The sequence below is a fragment of the Erigeron canadensis genome, chromosome 7 (genome assembly GCF_010389155.1).
Source record: "Erigeron canadensis isolate Cc75 chromosome 7, C_canadensis_v1, whole genome shotgun sequence".
NCBI lineage: Eukaryota > Viridiplantae > Streptophyta > Magnoliopsida > Asterales > Asteraceae > Erigeron > Erigeron canadensis.
In genome coordinates this window covers 28,335,649-28,360,291 of record NC_057767.1, presented here as the reverse complement: position 1 = coordinate 28,360,291, position 24,643 = coordinate 28,335,649, and the positions used below count along the sequence as shown (strand labels likewise).

The 24,643-nt window shown below is 34.3% G+C and overlaps 2 protein-coding genes across 6 annotated transcripts; both read right to left on the bottom strand.

The window, feature by feature from the left end:
- Positions 1–1,195: 1,195 nt before the first annotated feature.
- LOC122607669 (tubulin beta chain-like) lies at positions 1,196–3,687 on the bottom strand. Its single transcript, XM_043780687.1, has 3 exons — positions 3,216–3,687; positions 2,190–2,459; positions 1,196–2,058 (listed from the first exon to the last, which is right to left on the bottom strand). The coding sequence occupies exons 1-3, from the start codon at positions 3,607–3,609 to the stop codon at positions 1,385–1,387; spliced, it is 1,338 nt and encodes a 445-aa protein (XP_043636622.1). The 5' UTR covers positions 3,610–3,687; the 3' UTR covers positions 1,196–1,384.
- A 3,457-nt stretch (positions 3,688–7,144) lies between these two features.
- Positions 7,145–17,962, bottom strand: LOC122606671 (trithorax group protein osa-like). Of its 5 annotated transcripts, XR_006324974.1 has the most exons (8): positions 17,840–17,962; positions 16,570–16,838; positions 16,261–16,482; positions 12,907–15,876; positions 12,632–12,816; positions 12,404–12,553; positions 11,292–11,359; positions 8,027–11,190 (listed from the first exon to the last, which is right to left on the bottom strand). XR_006324974.1 is itself a non-coding variant. In XM_043779511.1 (6 exons), exons 2-6 carry the CDS (start codon positions 16,774–16,776, stop codon positions 12,472–12,474), a joined length of 3,666 nt encoding a protein of 1,221 aa, XP_043635446.1. In that variant the 5' UTR covers positions 16,777–16,838; positions 17,840–17,962; the 3' UTR covers positions 12,206–12,471. The 5 variants fall into 5 exon arrangements, 2 of the variants coding, with proteins under 2 accessions (XP_043635446.1, XP_043635447.1); XR_006324973.1 differs by lacking the exons at positions 8,027–11,190; positions 11,292–11,359 and adding an exon at positions 7,145–7,404; XR_006324972.1 differs by having other exon boundaries at positions 8,027–11,359.
- Positions 17,963–24,643: the final 6,681 nt, after the last annotated feature.

The following is a 24,643-nucleotide window of genomic DNA, read 5'->3' as shown; positions in this document are numbered from 1 at the left end:
TAGACTAATGAGTTTTTTCCTACAAAAATATGTTTGGTAATTTTCTGGATGCAATATTTGCCCACAGTAGTGTACACTCGAAAAGAAGACCAGATTTTGATACAACTGAGGTTCAGGATCTTAACAACCGATACAGGTTAGCGTATGTGCGAACATAAAAGCCTTCTGACAACTCTCAAGTCACCAAATCATTAATAAATTGGGGAGGGGTGCATACCTCAGTTACAAAATGAAAGAAAACAATGTTCTCATTCAATCCAATCCAATTTTGTAGAGTTTTTCACTTCTGAGTCTCAATGACAATTGACAACTACCCCATGCCATAAAGCATTTCAAGGATGGTTTGGGCTTAGTATTGGTCAAGCTTAACTGGAACTAAGCTCAAGTTCTGGAGAGGAAACTTGGTTAGAACTTAGAACCATCAATTTCGAAACTGCCAAGTTTGTATGGATAACATGTTCTCTCTGAGATAATTGGGTTAGGGGTCGACTATTTGTATAATTGTATTAGATAAACCAATTCTACTTCTATAACCGATGGTATTTTGCATCAGTTCATGAGTTTCTTGCAAACATTTGCTTTTATAATACTTGGGTACAATATCTTTGGGTGTGTGCGATGAATATAAATAGTAGCCTAACGAAACTGTTTTGGACCTTGGCTATGGTCCCCTTGTCATGATTCGATCCCAATAAAGATTTTCGCAAGATGCAGGTGTTAGCAACTTAACATGCCATACGACAAATTTAGTGTTCAAGTTTTCTATGCATCTTTATTTGCAAATAGTCCAAGGGGAAAGAATCATTAGAAATAGAACTGATGCGTGAGAGAAATATTAGATTACATATGAAACTGCCTTTTATTTTTTTTATTCGGATCGGATTTCTGTTGGCTTCGTTGGGAGGAAGGCGAAGAGTTAGTACTTTTTCCTTCTCTTGAAATTGCATCCTCCCCTAGTTTCATGAAAAGACTCAAAACTATATTTTGCCTTGTGCTGTAATACATGTTTTGAAGATGCAAATGTTTAATATTTAATAACATAAAAAAACTTGCTACCAATCAAACATATTGAATACTTTTATACGAAAACATAATATGAGTAATAGTTATAGAAAATGCAACTGACAATTCACTAACAGCAAATTAGTATGAAAGATCTTCAAAAACAAAACCAAGAGCACACACCAATCTCAAATGCACAAATATCTCTTGATCAACCAACCAAACTGTAGCCATAACTCTTTTGAAAATAGAAAATCATCAATACGTTCATAGCATAAACATTGCTTAACCTAATTCCTAGATTTTGATAGAATGGTAGTTGAGGTTACAACCACGGCACACAAGTACAACGGACAAGAAGTTACCCACCTTCTGCAACCACTCAAGCCTCGTCATATTCCTCCTCTTCTTCATACTCGCCCTCTTCATCTGCAGTTGCATCTTGATACTGCTGATACTCAGACACCAGATCGTTCATGTTGCTTTCAGCCTCGGTGAACTCCATCTCATCCATTCCCTCACCAGTGTACCAATGCAAAAAGGCCTTCCTCCTGAACATAGCAGTAAACTGCTCGCTCACACGCCTGAACATTTCTTGGATGGATGTTGAGTTACCGATGAAAGTTGAAGCCATCTTCAAACCAGTTGGTGGGATATCACAAACGGTTGACTTAACATTGTTGGGGATCCATTCCACAAAGTAAGAAGAGTTCTTGTTTTGCACGTTCAACATTTGCTCATCGACTTCCTTGGTACTCATCTTTCCACGGTAGATAGCAGATGCAGTCAAGTAACGCCCATGTCGGGGATCAGCAGCACACATCATGTTTTTTGCATCCCACATTTGTTGGGTTAGCTCTGGGACAGTGAGAGCACGGTATTGTTGAGATCCACGTGAAGTGAGTGGAGCAAACCCAACCATGAAAAAGTGAAGACGCGGGAATGGAATGAGATTAACAGCAAGCTTTCTAAGATCAGAGTTAAGTTGCCCTGGAAACCTTAGACAGCATGTGACCCCAGACATGGTTGCGGAAATCAGATGGTTGAGATCACCAACTGCAACAAAAAATTCACAAAAATTCAAAATTACAACGACATCAAACAAATCAAAAACTTAATGAAATATATTCCTAATATGATGTTGAACATATAAATATATTTAGTACTCGTAATTTGTAAGAACTTACAGCTTGGGGTAGTGAGCTTAAGAGTCCTAAAGCAGATATCGTACAATGCCTCGTTATCAAGAACCATACATTCATCAGCATTCTCAACAAGCTGATGAACAGACAACGTAGCATTGTAAGGCTCAACAACAGTATCAGAAACCTTGGGTGAAGGGAACACAGAGAAAGTCATCATCATCCTATCGGGATATTCTTCTCTGATCTTCGATATCAAAAGTGTTCCCATACCAGACCCTGTACCACCACCAAGAGAATGGCACACCTGAAAACCTGCACACATACATATGTCAACACATCATCTTGATAAAACGACCACAACAGAACGATCATACTACTCAAAAATCAACAGATATAGCTAGCCAAAAACAGATAGTTAACTGTAACATAGTACCTATAGATATCAAAATCATACATAGTACCTATACATCTGCATATTTTCTTATATTTTGTTTCATCGTCTTAGATAAATTATTCGCGGTGTTCGTCATTTCTAGCTTCTCAACACGTCGCTCGAATCAAAGCAACATAAAAGAATACATAACATCATAAACGAATCAGCCATTCTAAATAACACAAACAATTAGTAAAAAAATAATACATTATTTCAACGACTATCCATTTTTTTCAACCAATCAGTGCATATCCAGTTAACAGATCTTAGATCTAGCAACTTCAACAATAAAAAGTCAAAATAATTCAAAATTTGGTAAATATACTTCATATATATAGACACATCAGCATCAAACTGTTATCAATCACTATATCAAAACATTTTGAAATCAGATCTACAAACTACTAACCCTAAAAAAAAGTTAGCACAATTAAATAACAGATACAAACACACACACAGATATATATATATATATAAACAATATTACAAATAAATTCAAAAATAGTATAACTTAAACTCAGATCAATTCACATGAACAAACATATAATAGAAAATATAACCAGATCTACAATTTCTAAATGTAACTAATAAATAGATATATAAACATACATATATAGATATAGATAGATATATACCTTGTAAGCAATCACAATTCTCAGCTTCTTTCCTAACAACATCCAAAACAGAATCAATCAACTCAGCACCTTCAGTATAATGACCTTTCGCCCAATTATTTCCGGCACCAGACTGTCCAAAAACAAAGTTATCCGGCCGGAATATCTGTCCGTACGCACCAGATCTAACACTATCCATTGTACCTGGCTCCAGATCCATAAGGACGGCGCGTGGAACAAACCTTCCGCCACTCGCTTCGTTATAGTAAACGTTGATTCGCTCCAGTTGTAACTCGGCGTCTCCGGTGTACTTTCCGGTGACGTCGATGCCGTGTTCTGCGCATACTACTTCCCAGAATTTAGCTCCGATCTGGTTTCCGCATTGGCCGCCTTGAATGTGAAGGATCTCACGCATTTTGTGTGTTTTTGAATTTAGTGTGTGTGAGATATAGAGAGAGAAATGAAAAATTAGGGTTTGAGAGTAGAGTGTGAGACTGAAGTGAATTATAGGAGTATTTATATACAGAGTAGATGTGTGTATACGTATATTTTTTTGTATACTGTGTGACATAAAATGCAAGAAATTGTTTAATACTCACTACTAGAAAATTTAAGAGGAAAGGTTAGGTAAAGCATGCAATACTAATCTTAAGTAAAGCAGGGGGTCATTATGTAAAATTCAAGGGGAGTTTATGTAAAATTCATGGGGTTATGTATGTTTATTAAATTCAAAGGTTTAATATGTAACTTTTTTTAATGTGGCAGTACCTAAGCTTAAATAAAATCTACAGTACGGATCATTTTCCCAAAATTTAATATACGTTATAATTATGAAAAAAAAAATGTTACATGTTGCGTCATTCGACAATCACACTATTTTGTATATCAAAAAGTCATGAAAAATTGAGAATGTACACTAATTTCTTTTAACGAAAATGATTTATCTTTTTAAAAAATTAATCTAAAAATTTTTTTGATAGTTTTATATGGTGAAATGTGGATACCATTAATTCTCTTTTCTAATTTTACTATCTGATTTTTTCACATGTCATATTAGAAAGATTAATAATTTTTTAAATTAACATTAGAAAGATTAGTAATTTTTTAAATTAACCACTAATATACAGTATACACATTTAAGATGGTTTTGAAATCCAAACTATAACAAAAAGAATTGACGAGTGGGATAGCTTCAAGGTTAGTGATCTCACGATATTAGTAGACTTGTGGAGATGACTAATGAATACTTTTAACTAGTCAACATCTTAATTATATTAAAAACTAACCAATTTGATGGTATTAATAGGACTGTAAATGAACTAATCAGTTCAAGAACCGTTTAATAGAAAGTTTTTTCGTGTTTATTCATTCTTTTCGTTATACGTGATAGATAACCATTTACATGATATTATAATCTAAAACTTATATGATGTATAATATTTATCAAAAATCTCGGTCCAATATTTGTTATAACTTATACTTTTGTTTGCTTTCAAAGAAAACTTTTGGTACTTTTTCTTAAATCGAGTACAAGTCAATGTGTAAATTATATTATTATAGTGTTAATTGATTTTTAAAAAAAAATTTACTCTTTCTTGGTTCTAACTTGTTTTTTATATATAATCATGTAGTTTTCTTTTAGTTATTGAACATTAAAGTTGCCTAGTGATTTACACTTCATTCTTAAGTTTTTTTTTTTTAAGGGTTAAGAAAAGAAAAAGTAAGAAAACTAGTGTTTTTGTATTCTTGAATTTTTTTTCCTAAAATAAAATGAAGTGAAGGAAAAGATTACTTAAGGCTTTTTCTTCCAACATCTTTCTGGCCAGATTTGGATGTAAAAAATTCTATCCTCTCTTCACTTGACCTTACTTCACCATCATCGTCATCATCCACCTCATCACCACCGCCGCTGGAGCTCCACTAGCACTACCACCACCACCACTACTAGTCCGATTAGAAGACCAAGATGACCTAGATGAAGAAGATGATGTTGCTGATGAAAATGATGAAGATTGTTTGCTGGTTAGAAGAACCAGATTAGAAGAAGACCCAGATGATGATGAAGAAGATGATGCTGATGAAGATGATGATGACCCAGATTAGAAGAAGACCCACAGAACATGAAGATTTCTTTTAGTTTCCTTTTGAACTCAAAAATGCTTTTTTCTTATATAATTTTCTATCATTTATTCCCTTTATTTTTCTTTTAATAAAAACTCAAGAATATAGTGTTAAGAATTGTTCACCAACCATCTACAAATAAATCAATTAATACTATAATTGTGTCTACGCAATACGTGATGTTAAATTATTTTATAACTTTTTAGTAAGAATTGTTAACTAGATGTTGACAGTCGGTTTCACTTACTCCCGGTTTATGTGGTAGACATTTTTGGTGATGTTGTCATGTTGGTGAAATTTATGTTATGAATTAATTTATAGTAATTAGTTACCTTTTTCTTTTGATCAAATATGTGATTTTTGGTTGTATTAAAATAAAATCTTTTGATTCATTCAATTTATACTATTTATAATACCTAATAACACAAAAGGGCCTTTTTTAATTTAGAAAATTCTGCCTTTGAAAACCCCAAATTGCTCTTAGACATTCTACATCTCTCTTGTAACCAACCTATCTCATCTCTACTCCCATATAAAGCAAATCCCCCCCCCTTAATACATATTTCTATCTTTGAAATACCTTATTTGCCTTTAGACTTTTTTGTTTTTTTTCTTTACATAACTACCCAAAATCCCTAATAAAGAAGACTGTCTTCCCCATTACTGTCGCTGCATTGCACGGGTACTATGCTCGTATTAATAAACAAATTACTCTCCCCTATTTTCAACTATCTACTTTTAAAATATCAAAAATACCTTAATTTTCAACACATTCTTAACTCACACACTAAATCTACCAAATATATCCCTAAAATATTTTACATCCATATTTATCCAAACTATCCATCTCTTTTATTAATTAATTTAAATATTTATGCATAATATCGCTATAATATTCTTAATAAAGTTATTTATAAAAGATATATTATCTCTTAACCATAAAATAACTACACTACCATGTACGTCAATTAATTTTAGATTAATAACCACATCGTTACCATCACCGCCACCAGCACCACTCATTGCCGCCACCGTCGCCACATTATGTGGATACCCATCTTGCTAGTATATATATGTTAAGGTCAGTATACAATCGCACTGAATTCTAAACCGTTAATATTTGCAAAAACAAAAACCCACATGTCATAATACATTATACAAAGATATTAAGAGATTATTTTAAGAATATGAATCATTGTCTTTCTAAATATCGTTTAACAATATGATGAATGACAAAAGAACGTCTACTAATCTTTAATTATTTAATCTCTTGTAAAGAATTGGATTAAGACTTTAAACATATTTTTTTTCTCAAAATGCTCTTTTTAGCATCATTATGGTTTTTAAAATGCTCATATACACACTACAACACTATTCTAAATATTATATTGGTTTTTTTTTTTTATTATTTTAGTTCATTATTTTTGTTATCAAATTATAATTGATTATAATTTAATTAACATTAATTAATATTTCTGACACACTTTGTATCCAATGTATTTATCCAGAAATTAGTTATAAAATTCCGCCGCAACACGCTGATACTATTGTCGTATAATATATACATGATCATGTACTTAAGTACCTGTAGTTTAGATTTATTGATGAAGTGAGTAAGATAAAGAAAGACCATCAAAAATAAAGTACCTTAACTATGCATATAAAGATTTAATAACCCTTTAATTTATTAGATTTGTTACTTTTATTGCTAGTAAAAGTAAAGAATGGCCCGTTCAAAAAAAGAGGTAAAGATGGACATTAATTGGTAAACCAAAACAACCACTTGTTAATACTTTGCGAAACACTAATATTTCCATACAACAATTTTGTTAAAGATAAATTATGTTACCCATGCAAATGATTTGCATCTATATCGGTTTATATAATTCAACAAACAATGGTTTGTTTCCATACACGACAAAAGAATAATAACAAACCATCTAATCTAAATAAAATACAAATTAAAAGTATTAAATTCAATTACAATATTTGAATAAACAATCCACCTCAAAAATGAGGCCTTCATCAACAAGTGTATACTGTGGCCGTAAGTTGAAAGCCTTTCAAAGATAGTGCACCGGGAAGAATGCTTCACACAAGCAAGAAGACACTCGTCGTGGAATTAGAAGACATTGTCATAAAAAATCTCATAAAATAAACTATAACTTGAGCTAGGGTAACGCTATCAGAACTGTTTTATTTCAAGTCTCAATGCGTTTGCTAACAAAGGCAAATTTAACTACCAGGAGATGCTCTATTCCTAGGATTACACCAGCTACAAACAACTATAATAAGCACCAAACTTTCATCATTCCTAATTCCGGGCACTGTGCATATAAACTTGAGAGTGATTTCATTATTTTATCTTATAGCTCAAGTGGTTTCTAGTTTCAGATTTTATTTCCACCATTTACGTTACATTACTAGGATTTTTTTCACCAACTCAACTTATTCACATGGATGGACAGATTATATGCTTTCTTATTTGTGTTCATTTCACCTAGCTGAATAATTGGACATATATAATATATAGCCCAAAGTGAACATATTTCTTGGAAGAATTTAAAGTTCTACAGTTGCATTATGTGGCTTATAAGGAATCAGGTTTCTTAAAGTCACTTCTAAAATACATACAAATCAAATAGGGATCTCCATACGAGGAAAGGTCATTCTTTACTAAAAGTGAATTAGGCCGATTACACAAAATTATAAGTCTGTCATGTTATCAAAGCTCAATGCTAAGGACCTGTTTATTTGTAAGCAAATATTCTCTTATATACTCTTTCATCAACAACTATTCCCAATCATCCATTCCGACTAAAACTAATTCCAGCTCACATGTCAACTATAGATGAAATATCAATAAACGGTCTACAAGACCAAGTATATATGTGATTTTATCTGAAAGCGGAAAACTACATGATATTGTAACCTTCTAAACATCTAACAGCAATGTTAATTCAAGTGAAAAGGGAACCAGAAACACTGCCAGAAAACAACAGGTCTCAAACTTTGTATAAGATTCCATGAACATAAAGGGTCTCAGTACTGTCTGCTAATTAGATTGACAATGTTAACATTTGGAGCAGCACTAAAAATGTTATAGTGCTTCCAAAATTGCCTATAGTATTTCAGAATCACTAAATAAGTATCTTTAAGTTCCAACATACCAAAATCAGGATACCACTCGTCCCCCTACTACATTTCTCTTATTCAAATCTTCATCAATCAAAATCCACCCCTCATTCTTATTAAAACTACTTTGGCAAAATTATAAAACAGTAACCGAAGGCTAAGATTTGATATATAACGATAAAAACCACCATTTTCAGACCCTCAACCTAAGCATAAAAAGTTGAACTATAAATGAAGTTCTCAATCACTTGGTGTATCTGAAGGATATGCCTGCCTTTTCAGTAAGCATTTATTACTCCTACCTATATTATCTTACAGTCTCAAGGACATATTCCTGACAGAATGATTTAATAAGATACAACGCAGCATTGTTCTCCAAATTCAACGATTCAGCAATGTGAAAGCAATGTACAAGTTAATAGAACGTCCGAGAATAAATATGTTAATTAAGAATCAAGAAACCAAGAACTATCTGTATGTTCCTTCTATAGATTAAAAAAATGACACTAGGTGGGAGGACCAGCTTAAAAATTAGGTTACAGCCTAGATCAACTATATAATATGTCGCTAATGGAAGAAACATTTTCTACAATTTGCCTTAGTGGTGCATCTTCCCAATATCTTCAAGCTACAGGCTTCTGTAATCGACACCAGATACATATAGTAAATATCAATATATTTAGTGCTAAATGCCGGTCACCAAAGTATTAAGTGATGAATTTTAAATAAGTTCTTCCAGTTATTTAGAGACGTTGGCATCTTTTGTGAACTATCCATTCATTTTCTCAAAGCTAAACTAGTGTCCGAATTGCACTATTCCTCTGTACATTTCATTGTCTAATAACCTAACTGTCCCAGTATATAATAAGCCAATGGTGTCTATGCCTAGTAGAAATATGGACGTATTAGAGAGTAGCATGACAAAAATATTAGGAAAAAAAAATAAAGAAAAATTATACAATGCATTTGGTTCTAAAAAGTAAAAGATAATATAAAACAAAACTAAAAAGCAACTATGTGTCAATACTTCGCCTTTCATGTCTTGGTTGTTCAAGAATAAGATTCCTTATTGTCTGCCTTTAGTAAGAAGCTAGTAAATAAAGGATGCCAAAAAAATAACTCAAAAGAAAACTTTTAATTGTCACATTTGCATTGCTAACCTTGTTTCTACATTTGAAGATATATCTAATGGTGTATCTAGTAGTTTGTATTGCATTCGTTTAAAAATAAGTTATTCATGTTTCACTAATAAACATCTTGCTAAGTTATCCAACCAAATTCATTATTTATTCGACAGTTCAACCGCTAAGGCCTCAAGGTTTTCCTAACAGCTATTCTCTAGTGTCTTTAGTTACAAATCATTAATGAACAATCAAACTTAAAGTTAACTTGCACTCGATGACAATCTTGTGCAAGTTTACTTCTACAATCGTGAAAATACCCCGTGATGTTTCTTTCTAGACACTTCTATTGCAATCAGTTCGTAATCTTCTCTAAGCAGAAACATCACAGCATAATATACAGTTGGTAGACATTATCTAAATGCACTATTGTCTGCATTAGCATATTGGATCACCATTGGGATCAATGAAAATATATAGATATTAAAGACTTTAAGTTGACTTTTTTTGGAAGAACCATAAATTTGCTTTAAGGTCTTGAATATAAGATTCACAGTTCTAAGATTGTATATAGCTATTGTTACCATCTTGTTGTGCATAAAGCTTTGATTTCTTCCTTATATGGCGCTAAAACTAACTAAGACCTTATCCAGTCCCGATGACCACACATAAAGATGTATATATACGTAAATACTCACACAGACACACACACCAAGACATTGTACTGCCTCGTCATTCCAATTATATTTGTTAACTAATTGGTCACTGCTCATTAGCACCACATGCCTTCATAGAAGTCTCGACTCCTTAATCAGAATTCTCACCTGGCAAGAACAGTGTTTAACCGAGCTACGCAAGCCAATACAAAAAGGGAGATACATGAAAGGCAGTTAAGAATACGAAATATGTTGGCAACCAAAGAAATGATAGCATTCAACAAGGTGAGATAGTAAGGAACTTCTAGAAAGACATCAAAAGCTACCAAAGTTCAAGAGACGGTGTTCACACTGCACTGAATAAATCCTTACTAACAAAATTTGCAAGTAAATCTCTCCCCAGGAAAATATCAGCTTTTTGATTGTCTGTTTTGTATAAAAAATGAACCAGATCCAATACGAAGAGTAAAATGGTTTCCACTCGAAGGAGGGAAACAAAAGCAGACACTAAAACGTTTTGAGACCCCAATTTGATATTTTACATAGATAAGCACAATTACAATACAATTCACTATGAATGATCGGGAGTTATATATAGAAAATTTTAAACATTTTGTGTGTTGCTAAAGATCAATACCAGAGCCTATATGTAGGGGGTTGACTCTTCAAAAGCCTATGGTTGTTTCTTTTTGTCATTGCATGTGGGACACCTAGATCAGATTATTTTGTGACAAAGAAATTGCATTCTAGGTATCAGAAGCTAACAGCAATATACAGACAAAATTTGAGCAAAATCATTGTTAAGCTATCTGGTCTGTAAAATTGTATAACCACACAAAATTCAATAAATATACAAACGACATGCAGCATTCATGACCTGCATAGGCTTATCCAAAGAGTAGTATACTAGTATGCTGTATGCGCATAGGAGGTCAAAGTTCCAGATACTATGCGGATGTTAATCTATATTTGATGTCAAAAAATGCAAATCAGACAAATTCCACACTAAATTTATATGTAGCTTCAGGATCAAAAAGTGCAAATCAGACAAAATCACACTAAACTTATATGTAGTTTCAGATTCCCCCAAGTGAACGATGATGGATCCGATGCTTCTGATCCAGCTGTTAATCTATATATAATATCAAAAGGTTGAAGTTATGTCAGACAATCCTGCTTAAAATGTATTTGTAATTTCATATTCCTCCAAGTCAATGATAAAATGAAACACTTTAGCGCTTTTAATTAGTTAGATTGTTAACTTCAAGAGAACATTGTACTTTTGAGACTATGATAGAGGACAGAAAGTTCCGGAAAAAGAATCAATAAGCTGTAACGAGTGTGACAGGGTTCTTATCTACTATCCTGGCACAACATGATCATGTAATCTTTATCTTCTAGACACTTAGACAGTCATGTCCCAAGATATAAGTTACTCTGTAATATTTGAGTATATTTCCATCTTAACGTGTTCATTAACCACTAGAGTTTTCCAGACAAAACCTAGTAATAGTGAAAAAGTAGAAACAATGTTGTAACGATTTGATAATGGCGATTGTAGATCATGCATAGAATAACGACATCAAATACCCAAAAAATGGTACCAGAACAACCAAGCAGCCATTACTGGTGAATACCTCCAGAGGGATTACAGACCAAGATATGATGTAATACATGAGTATCCAGGGTAAAAAAGAATATAAACATATACGTGTATCACATCTGTGGTTCTAAATTTTGACTTGAATCTACTTCACCCTTAACATGATTCTACAAAGCTCTATGCAAGTCATTCAAGGCATCTCTGGGTGTCTCAATCACAGTGGTTTAGCCAATAAATAAATAAAAATGTTGGGCTGCCCTCGTTTGTGTTAGTACTCAACTATACGGCAAATCTTACTATTGGTATGATGGTCACATCAAACTAGAACACATAACCGGCATAATAAACTAGAACCAATTTCAGACAAAGGAATACTTGATCAAACTAAAAGCTCATATAGAAACCACATATCTAAGAACAGCTCTGCAAAGAGCTACCAAATATCAAGATGGTGAAACAAAACCAGCCTAAGTTTCAACAGAACTCCTAATTCCCAAAAACCATCTTGAATAACAAAGCAGCAACCTGAAATTCAAAACAAGCATAAACCATACAAGAGAGCATCTGACTCACCAATTGCTACATGTAAAATTACCAAAGACGATACTGCTTTGATCCGTCCTCAACTCAACCTTCAGCACCTAAGACATATTAGCTCGGGCGTTACTCTCTGGTTTTCTGAACTTGCTTGCCTCCTCATGTGGAGAATGGTCATTAAATGCTCTACATCATCCGAAAAAACAAGGGTTTAATCTACAAAACAACCAATTATTGCATGAAAAAGACCAAAATAGGACTTACTTTTGTTTCTTAGCATTCTTCTGCTTGATGCTAATGACCATATCCATAGACATCCTCTGGTGTTCGCGTGTTTGACCATGCATATCCAGACCTTCCACACTTTCACAATCAACTTTGCAAATGCGACACCAACCCATACTTGAAGTTTTTCTCTTCCTTAAAGGGTCAAATGAATCAGGCCCACCCTAAAAGACAAATTATAGACACTCAACACTTCCATTTGTAGGGAGGATTATATGATAGTCATTCTGCTTAACAAGGTATATAAGACTTACTGCAAAAAATCCACCATCACTTGGGAACCCCTGACGGGAATAGCTACTTCTAAAACCTGGTTCGCCCAAATGTGGGCCAGTTGACTTGATGCCGTATAATTCTCCAAAAGGTGGTTGATGAGAGAAGCCTCCAGGCCCATTTGATTCCCCAGGTCGACCATATTCTTGAAAGAAGCCAATACCAGGCTCACCGCGACCTCTCGGGCCAAAAGGTTCACCACTTCTTGGCTGTGGCGGGCCATCAAACTCCCCTCTATGCATGTGACCAGGAGGCCCCATTGGGAATCTATTACCAAATGGGTGTCTTTCCATCTCCCTGCCATCGAAATCGACATTGTGTGGTCCCCTAAATGGACGTGATGGATTTCCTGGACTACCAGGTGGTAAACGGTCCCTGTTATGCCGACCAAAACCATGCATTGGTCCAAAAAAATCAGGGTTGTGGCGGTTATTATCGAACCTCCCTCTGTTATCATCATGTATACTTACAGGAAGTGGTCTTCCACCAGAATCACCAGGATGCAAACCATCAGCAGAATGATAGTCGTATCCATGGGGGTCTTTATCAAGAAACCTTGATGGTCCGTCCACGCCTATTGGCCTTGATGAGTGATTCCCAAATTTCGGGGAACCCTCACTGCCTAAATGAGGGGGGCCAGGGAACTGTTTCAGAGTTCCCTTAAGCTCGCCTTGATCATGGTAACGAGTCGGTCCCATAGGAAAAGCATCAGGATTTTTAAAGTTGTGATCACGAAAACCAGGTGCTAATGACGAGTCATGACTTAGTGGTGGTCCACCGTTCATCCTCGTAGAATTTGATTCAACACCAAAAGGCTGCCCATAAGGTCCTCTGTCAACATTTCCAGATAAGTATGAATCTGGACGTCTACTATCATAATGAGGGGGCCTCTGGTTTTGGTACATATCAGATTCCATCGGACCAAGAAGACGTGGATCAGGCCCATGTGGATGGGGTACATTACCGAGTGGTGGCCTTAGATCATAACTCCTGCTGTCATTACCATAAATAGTAGATCCAGGACCAGGTGGTCCACTGAAAGGGCCCTCGGACGGGAAAGGACCATGTTGGCTTGGACCAGGTGGATGGAAATGCTCACCTGGATGGGGAAAATAACCAGGCCCCAGAGGCCGTAAATGACTTGCAGGTGCAGCAGGTCTTTGTTGCTGCCCAGAATGCCCATGAGGCATGTGAGGATGTGGAGATCTTCCATGTTCAGTGCCCTTGCTTGGAAATCCACCAGACACATCACCAATTTGGCCTTGTTGAGCATTTCCATTCTTAACCTCAGAGTCGGTGGTGGAAGCTCCCCCATCCTCGGTTTTATTTTGACTAGACTTGCCACCAGGAGAATGATCTATTGTACGCTCTTTGCTCTCTTCTTTCACTCTTTGTAAAAGCATGGAATCACCATCTCTGCTCTCATCTTTTCTCTGGTCAATATCACCTCCATTTCCAGACTTGCGTTCATCATTAATAACAGCTTCAGATTTTACATCCTTAACATTAGCTCCAGAATCATTAGCCACTGGCTCATGTTTCTTCAAGGAAGGTGACCTGTCTTCCGCTCTTCTTGCGGGCGGTGCATATTGGTTATGTTGCTGCTCTAAATATACGGGTGGCTGATTCGTCATGCTTACATTATGTGGTGGTCTAACATGAGGTGGAATACCGGCTACAACAGAAGATTGGGGGAATTGCAGTGACTGACCTCCCTGATTCAACATACCAGGTTGCCCAATGTAGCTTTGAGACGAATGAGGCGGCAATGCAGTCCCTTGCTGCGGTTGAACATAGCCAAGAGGAAGTTGTTGCATTGGCTGAGGTGGACCAGGTGGATTTACTTGAGAGATCTGCTGTGCAAAAGAACCAGCATGGTGTGGCTGACCTTGAAGTTGACCGGGTGCTTGTCCTGTAAATGTTTGAGGCTGCTGCATATATTGTTGAGACATTGGTTGCTGAACCTGCTGCATAATAGGACGCTGCTGAGGTGGCAACATATGAGGAGGTTGAAGAGGACGCATATGAGGGGGTGGTGGTGGAAACTGAGCTTGCATCTGACCTGGGAGTAACGACCCAGATGATTGCACTTGCATAGGATGCTGTTGTTGAGGTGCCTGCTGGGAATAAGGGAGATGACCTACAGATTGAACCGGAGGATGCTGGGGATTAAGAGGTTGCAATTGTGGTTGAGGCTGGAGATGTGGTTGAAATTGTGGTTGCGCTTGTGGATAAGGTGGTGGTTGAACTTGAGAAGGTTGAGAATGATTTATCTGTGGATGAGGTTGCTGAAATTGAGGTGCTTGCATATGTGGTTGGGCATGATTTTGAGCAGGATATGGCTGTGCTTGTGAGTATGACGGCGGTGGCATGTGACCTTGCGGAAGGGGCGGACCACCTGGGTTAGCGTGTGGAGGATTCACTTGAGCCTGATTTTGACTTGATCCAACGACAGCTGACTGAGAATAAAGAGATTGAGGCTGTCCGTTAGCTGAAATTTGTGATTGAGCTTGAGTTTGTGTCTGTGGTTGCATTTGGGGCTGGACCTGAGGTTGAAGTTGTCCAGGGGCTTGGAGTTGCTGCTGAAGTTGTGGCTGAGGCTGGAATTGCTGAGCTGGTGGCTGTTGATACATGTAGTACTGTTGATAGCCTTGCTGATATGGGTCATAGCCAGGATACTGTTGGTAATATTGCTGATATTGTTGGTAGTATTGCTGGTCAGGAGTTGGCACAGCATTTGCAGGCATGGCTTGGGGTGGAGGATTTACAGTTGCTGGCTGATTCACATTTTGAACAGCAGATGGTCCAGTAGCAGTATGAGACGCCTGAGGCTGGGAGGCTGGTGCTGTTGCTTGATTAGCAATCTTGCTATGGTCTGTGGGCACAGTTACTCCAGATGATGCAGCAACCTGTGTAGTCTCACCCCCTGGTTGTGACTGAGTATTTGTACCCTGCTTCAAACAAAGCCAAAGAGAGCATAATAAAGTCTGTTAGCTTGGATGGACTGAGCTGAACAGTGGAATGAAATAAGCAAGATGATGAAATGGATCATTACATCATATCATGTAGATACAATACATATATTTCTCTAATTTACATCTTACTTAATAGAATAAAAAAATTGATAAAATTTCCATGTTAGATGGTAACAAGATGATGAGATCGATCATGACATTATTTTATGAAAAAAAGGATCAAATCAAAGGAATCACATTTCTTCAAGAAAGGTCCATTCCATCCCATTCCAGGAGACAAACAAAGGCTACCTAATTCCACTTAAGATAAAAAGATAAAGAAGTTTTTTACTATGAACTCGAAGGAAAGCATCATATTACATTGGCATTACAGGTCTGCGCATGCTCTTGCACTTGACGATGGACAATATGAATTCCACACCGGTTGCATACAACTGGAGAATTACCAAAGGCACATCCAGAACAGTGTGTTGTGCAATCAGATAAAGGACCTTGCCATACACAGCCACTCCTATGATAAAGGCAATGGACAGTAGTTTTCCCAATTGTTTCTGCTAGAGCCTTGTTGCATTCCATTAGTGGCTGAAAGCAGAATTTTACATAAATTTAATAATCGAAAATCAAGTAACAAAAAAATAACAAAATACAAGAATGATAAGAAAACTTCACCTTTGAACCAGCTTCAGTTACCAAGTATCCATCATAAGGGCAGGCCTGGGTGCTACTTACAACATATGACAAACAAGGTTTGCAGTATAAGTGAGTGCATTGTGTCTGGACTGCTTCATGTGGATAGACAAGTGTTCGACATACGGGACAAAAGTACTCGCCGGCAAGAGATTGAATGTTTAAAATGCACTCATTGTCAAAACCCATGTTGTGTTAAAATACCCTCTTGGGCATTCACGGTATATCAGCACAAACCTAGAAACGGAGAACTGCATTAATAAAACACACTCAGTTCAATTGCTGTAGAAACTAGAACCTAACAAAATCAGTAAACACCATATTAAAATGTTAAACGAATGATAAAACCACAGAAAAGCAGCGATTGTCAAAATCAAACTTCCAACTATTCAAGAGACAAGATCAAGAAAAACCATCATTCCCTAATAATAATTAATAAATTAGCGTTAAAGTAGGAGTGAGTGCGTGACCATTTGGAACACGTAAAAGTTCATTCATATTGCTGTCATTTAAAGTAACTCGAAAAGCAAAAAAACCTTGTCATTAACCGACATAACGACTTACACACGTAGGTCTGCTTTAGTTACCCTGCCTATAAAAGCTCAAAGCAAACCATCCGAATTCATCCAAAACTAGGATAAAAGCAACCACATTACCAAACAATCTAAAAAATCACAACATGATTCATACAATATTCGGCTTTGCCTATATGAGAAAAGTAGCTCTAAGTCATAACACTAAGGTTTTACCAACCCCTCACGAGTAATAAATATATATACATATGTGATATGTCCACTAATCATACGAAAGACAGCTTTTCGCCTTCACTTAACTTTTCCGATTTACTTTAACTTTTTATTATGAGCACTTATAATTCGCCACCTCTTTCGCACAAAACTAACCCCCTAATGTACATGCAATGGTGAAAGCACAAACACACACATTCTTGCACTAATATTCAACAAGTTAGTTAGCTGCTGGTAAATTTGAAAGAAAATAATCCACAAAAATAAAAAAACATAAGAATTATCGCAACCGAAAATCATAAAGTTTATAGCTTTCATTACTTTTGCATATACATACATTCATACATACATGTATCTATATATATATATACATACAAACACACATATATATACGTATATATATATAGGTTACCTGGTTCATTTACAGAAAACATAAAAATAATATATTGAATAATAAAGAAATTAAATTCTAGGGTTTTGGCAAAAAAAAAAGGAAAAAAGAAAACCTTATTGGAAAGAATGAGAACGAACGGTCACGATCGTATTGATGAAATTGTGTAATGAAATGGTGTTTGATCGACGGTGATGATGTGATCGAACGGTGGTGGCGTCAGTGAGCGGTGGCGACAACTGTGTGATGCCCTAACCCCTTGAGTGAGTGTTTTCAGGGATATGTAAGACAGAGAAGGATTGCTTTTGTAAATTGTTGAAGTTTTAGGGGTAACTTATGTAACTTTTGTATATGATATTGGTTTTTCTCCTCTCTCTCCCGAGAGTGTCTCACCATCCCTCCCCGTCCATTCCCACTCTTTTCTATTTAATTTACTTATTATCTTCTAGTCAAATAATAACTAAAACATTTTATTTAATAAATTAAAAATACCATTAAAATATATAAATAAAACACATAAAGTTTTATTCAAACACACAAATAACAAAAGCATAAACAACATAAACTAAGACATCGGTCATCCGTATTTCTTACAAATGACGCGTTTCTGCACCAAAACCATCTCCAACATCGGTTCGGTGAGGTGATCGTGCGGCTTGGTGACGAACTCCAACTTCAATAAAGATGATGTGTTGTTTCAAATGAAAGGAAAAAAAAATCAAACGAACAGAAAGAAGAAAAGAAGAAGAAGAAAAGAGAAAAAAGGATTTGTTTCTAGTGGGCCCCATTAATATATATATATATGGGAAAAGGGAATATAAGGCTGTCCGGCACCTAAGCTTAAGTGTGGAACTCCTCACATACTAATATTTTACTATTTATTGTTTAATGAATAAATGCACGGGCCCCATGATTTTTATGGATTAAAAAAACAATATGTGAGTGTTCCACACCTAAGCTTAGATACCCGACAGCCTTATATTACCATCCCCATATATATATATATATATATATTGTGTAACGGTCGAATAGATAGGCAGCGAAACCGGCACCACTATCCCCAAGTCAATCTCCACGCTAGCGGTACCGGAGGGTCGGAATGGTGTTCAAACCGATACCGGTCTCCTGCCTATGCACTCCGTCTAGCCTTAAAGATGTTTTCAGGTTCTATTTTAAAAGGAATCAGATAAAGTGATAAACCATTTGACCTTTGTTTGTAGATACAACGTGAGAGTACTTCCCATTATAGCTTAATGGTTGAGCACCAGCTTTACATCCTGTAGGTCTCGAGTTCGAGACATGGGAAAGACATTTAAAAGGAATTTCACAAAAAGTCCTCCAGTGAAGCAGGTTTGAGTCCTGCAGAGGGGGCAAGGTTTTACCCCAATTAAATGTCGTGCATTCGTGCGGTTTAGTTGGAGGTTTCTCCACCTACTAGGTATTGAGGGTGAGGGGGCTCTCTAGCGCGGACCCGGTTAAAACAACGTAAGCTAGATCCCATGTTGCGAGCAAATTATCCACACCTTTAAAAAAAGATACAACGTGAGAGGTATCCGTGCAATGCGACTGTGGTGATGGTAGCGTTAATGGTGTAATTATTTATGTAAAGGTAGTTGATGTAAAAGGGTGGTGCAGTTAACGTAAAACATATATTTCCATATAGGGCACTGGTGGAATATGAGATATGTGAAAACTTTTGATATTATGTAAGGATATTTTAGTCATATCAAAGGCTTAAAGTTTAAAAAGAAAAAAAAAAGGTTTTGCTTTATTAGGTATGAGAGGAGTACCCGCCCAATGCGGCAGCAGGGCGGAGACGACGGATGCTGGTGGTATTAACGGTGTGGTCATTAATCTAAATGTAGTTGACGTAAAATGATGGTATAGTTAATGAAAAGGGACACTCGTGAAAATAAAATATTATGGTATGATATTTCCTTACAAGGTGAAAGACAAACTTATTGGGGTAATTATGTTATAACAATATTCATTTAATATGAGTAATTATAATTTTAAGGGTAAAATTGGTATTTTAAAGGTTGGATGTTTAATGGAAAAAAAAAGTCTTTTACTTTATAACTAGCATAGTAACCCGAGTATTACGCGGGCAAATCAAGGAAAAACATAATTTGATATACCAAAATGTGTTTGTATATGTCATGTAAACCGATAGTAAAATAAATATACGAATAATAGAAAAAATATTTTGCAATATTAGAGGATGTACTACTTAAATAAAGTCTCTAATATGTATATATATATATATGTGTGTGTGTTAATATTTTGTGTAGCAAATGAATCAACAAATCAATCTACCATTGGTATTCTAAAGTTACCATCATCATTTATAATTTTTTTAAGTCTCAAATTTATTCTAGAATATAAAAGCCAAGAGTCATTCTTAAAAATAAGTTTCAGGTAATAAAAACATTGATTATAAATTTTATTTTGAAATAAAATATAAAGACACATTAAAATAAAATTAAAATAAAAATTCACAAAATTATATATTTATGTTTATGTTATAACCGCATGTAAATTCGTTCTACACACGATTCTCAAAAATAAGTTTGAGAATTGTATATGATTTTATTCATTAAAATAAATTAGTGACGTCATATTATCATTTTAACATGGAAAGTGTGGCAACCGTATAAAACCATAATTTACCACATAAGAAAATGTTTAAAAAAGATTACCTCATAATAATTTTTCTTTATTTATATATAAGATAATATGTAATATAAGTTATAGATGATATTAACCATTTATCCAACTTTGATGATTTTTGTAAGACGAACCTTTCAAAATTGAATTGGCTACATCAAAAGCTATATCATTAATTCTTTACCGTTGGGGCATCAGCAATATTAAGTCTTTGTAAGAAAGCTTAATATAAAAGAAAAGCTTTTACTTTAAAAAACTTTTAAAAAAACCTCAAAAATCTAAAAATAAATAAATTATAATTAAATATAAATAGAATGTTTAATTTTATCAATAAAGTATATTTTGATAAATATACCACACAATACAACTTTTTGAATACTCTGTATAAGTTGCTAAAACACATGTTTGGTAGATTTATCACAACATGTGGTACGAATATAACTTTTCATTGGCTAATGTTCTTCAACCTATTTGACAATACCATAATGAAAAAAAGCTTAAAAAAACTTTTGATTAACTATTTGTTATAGATACTTTTTAAAAAAGATTTTTATTTAATGGTTTTTATAAAAAAATTTATTTGGTTTTTAATACTACTTTTAGCTCTAGCTATTTTCAAACTAATATAATTGTTATATCAAAGTAGTTTACATTTATTGGCTTGAGTTACTTAATTAGATACATTAGTTATTTTTGGTTTACAGCATACAAGAGTTTATAAGAGCTTGAGTTTATTAGTTTACAATAACACTATTAATTTCATCATTCTCCTTAATCAGTTATAACATATCTTATCCCAAACCCGATTTAAGGATAAGAAATCGATAAGGCTACATACCTGTCTAATTTGTTCATTCTTTACCATTACTAACATATACTACCAATAATACCCTTTTTCGGATTTTACAACCAAACTCTATCACTAAACACACTAAACATACGTTTCATCATACCTCCACTCGTCACCGCTCACTTCCTAAAAATCTACATCGATTGGTCGATTCAGGTATATGTTCAAATGTTCTTTATCCCGTAACGATTGGTCAATTAGGTGGAGCAACCATTTATAATGTTTATTTGAACTGATTTATTAGGTGGTATGGTATGCTTTTTATAGGTCTATTTTTTTAAATAAGAAAGAAAAAAAAAAAGAGAAAATTTTTGTTTCTCTATAATATACTTCTTTTGTATGTTAAATGCTCACAAAAGAAACTTTTTTTTTTCTTTCAACTTTAATAAGAAAAAAATATGAATTTACAACTAACCAACTAATAACTTATTATAATTTTTTACTTTATTTTTAAGTGTTTAAATTTAAAATATTTTATAAAGGTGTCTCATGTGTTAACATGAGACATAATCTAATTCTCAATATATTAAAACATATCATAGATGCAACAAGTCATTTATAAACATTTTTGGGATGCCAAAAAACAAGTCTAGAAAACACTCAATTGAACAACACCATTCCAATTTTATATGTCAGAAATCAAATTATTGACTTTCTTTAAATAATTTGAACATCAATCACTCTAAATTTCTTGCAATTCGTTACAAGATAACAGTGCTCATTTTTTTCACACAAAACATTAGGGTGCACGGAGTCCCTCCCCACCCACATAATGCCAAAAGACAAAAGAAGACAAAAAAAAAATATTAGGGTGGAGACGGACCCGGTGACCGCCCTCCCCGCCGATTAAGTTCCGGTACCACGGTGCGGTGCTTCCTTAGGTATCGGGGTACCTACTGAATTCTCGGAGTACCCGTGTACCCTTAGAAAAAGACAAGTGTATGTGTTTAGTTTGATACGTATAAAAGTGATAAATTAGCATATATGAAAAAGGATTAAGATTTTCTAAAGTTATGAGAACTTTATAGGTAAAGTTGAGAGGATCTTAACCTTTGAATTAAAATCAAAGGTTAAGAAACCAAGTTTGAATCTTGACGTTTAATTTTAATCTAAAGGTTAGGATCCTATCAACTTTATCTGTAAAGTTGTAATAATTTTATAGTAGGGATGAACAAATGAACCGAAAACCCGTGACCCGTTATTGACCCGACTGTAACCGACCCGACCTGCCCGGTCACCAAAGGGTCGGGCCACGGTTCCTGATTTTAATGATTTCCCGGGGTCGGTTCGGGCTGGGTCAAAACTCGCGGTTTGATCCGTTAGACCCGTGTGTTTACATAGCTACTTCGTTGGACCGCATGCCTTTGTATGGTTCCATGTACATCACTCATTAAAGAGAAGTGTAATAGCTAGAAAATACTCCTTCATGGCTTGCTTTACTACTACTACTACTACTATTAAAAAGAGAAGAAACATAAGATATTGTAGTAAACACAGAGAAAGAGCGAGTTTAGAAAGAGAAAATGACTACAAACAAGTTACCATGTAATTTAGAGAATGAGGGAAAACAATTTTCTAGTGGTGTGGATGAAAGAGAAATGATGGAGGTAAGATAAAGACGTTTATTAAATTCATTTGAGGGTAAAAAGACATTTTTATTTAATATTTATATTTATATAAAGTACCACTAGTACAATAGATGTCCATAATATATTATTTTATTTTGTTTTGTCTCTATCTAGTCAAATCCATAGATATCTACTCCTTGAAAAATTGTGAAGAGTAAATAAATAAATAAAAAATGTGAGGGGTCCAAATATGACCTTTTATTTGAATTTCCCAACATCATTACTAGACCTTCACATGATATCTGCTTTTATACATATATACATAATATATAAAAAACTAGATTATTACCTGCGTAATACGCGGGAAATATATATAAATAATGACATGTTAAATTTTCATAATACCGTAATTTCCACAAATATTTAACCAGATAAGAATTAAATCACTAAAAAACATAAAGTTACATTAGTGGTCGTTTAGATTCCGGTTAGCAGAGAGAGTTGAAAAATGGATACATCATCTATTACAGGTCTCGCTAAGTAAGGTTTTCGTTTATTTAAATGTATTTCATTCATCCGGATATGTCTGCATTGTCATTGTACTTGTGCTTTAACGTTTTGATCGAATAATTTAGTTATACGCTAAAATTACTAAGCAATTTAATTATCAATCTATATATCGCATGTTGTGTTAATCTAACTTAAAATTATGCATAATATCATTGCAATTTTTATGCAATTATTTTCTGATATATAATTGTGATAGCTTGCTATAAACTCCATATTTGTTTTTCAGTTATTTATTAAGAAGGCCAGTTTAACATCCGGTCCAGTTTTCAACACATTGATTTAATAAAAACGTTTTATGATAAAAGTCCTATACAAAAATCCCTATAACCAAATTTTATTCGTTATATGATAAAAAAATTTATACAAAAATATGATTTAATAAAAACGTATTACATTAAAAAAGAAAATTTTATTGTAAAAAATAATTAAAATTTAATTTTAAAGATAAAAATGATGTAAAATATAAAAATATCAGTTTCCATAATTATATCATTAAAACATTAATTATCAATGTCTACAAACTTAAATAAGGAAATAATAATAATTTAAATTTATTAAAATAAAATTAGATCTAAAAAAGTTAAATAAGGTATATGACATCATCGTTTTATCTAATGACTATAATTAAAAGTTGAACTTCATCTAAGGGTTCATACTTATCTAATTATGAATTAAGGTTTCTTTTATATATATTTAGAGATTAAAAGGGTGAGAAAACACACGCTTGAATCACCTCACCCTCTCTATTCATCTCTAGCAATATATATATATATATTATACACGCAAATATCTATCTATTTTTTGTCACTTATAAAGACATCCATAGACTCTTGCTCATAAAACAATACGAAGCTGCAAACTCTAGTTCACAAATCCACAAAACAAAGTGTGCTACCGCCACAAAAAATGAATCAAATCAGATTTGCAGAGTGGTTTCAAGGTTTGAGTTGTTTTTTCATGCTCAAAATCGATGGTTTCTTCCCCTTATTAATTAATTTATATATATACATATATACCTAATATCTCTATAATATTTCAAAAGATACATCCCTTAATCATAAAATAAACTCAGGGCCGGCCCTGGCACTGGGCCAAGTGGGCGACGACACGGAGCATCGAAAATCTAGGGGGCAACAAACTTTCGGTTCAAGCTATAATATACTAGGTTCATTTAGACTTCAAAATAAAATTACAATAGATCTATTTAGAAATTAAAGTTATCATATGTTAGTTATGGAAGACAAATGTGAGAAAAAGGAATCTT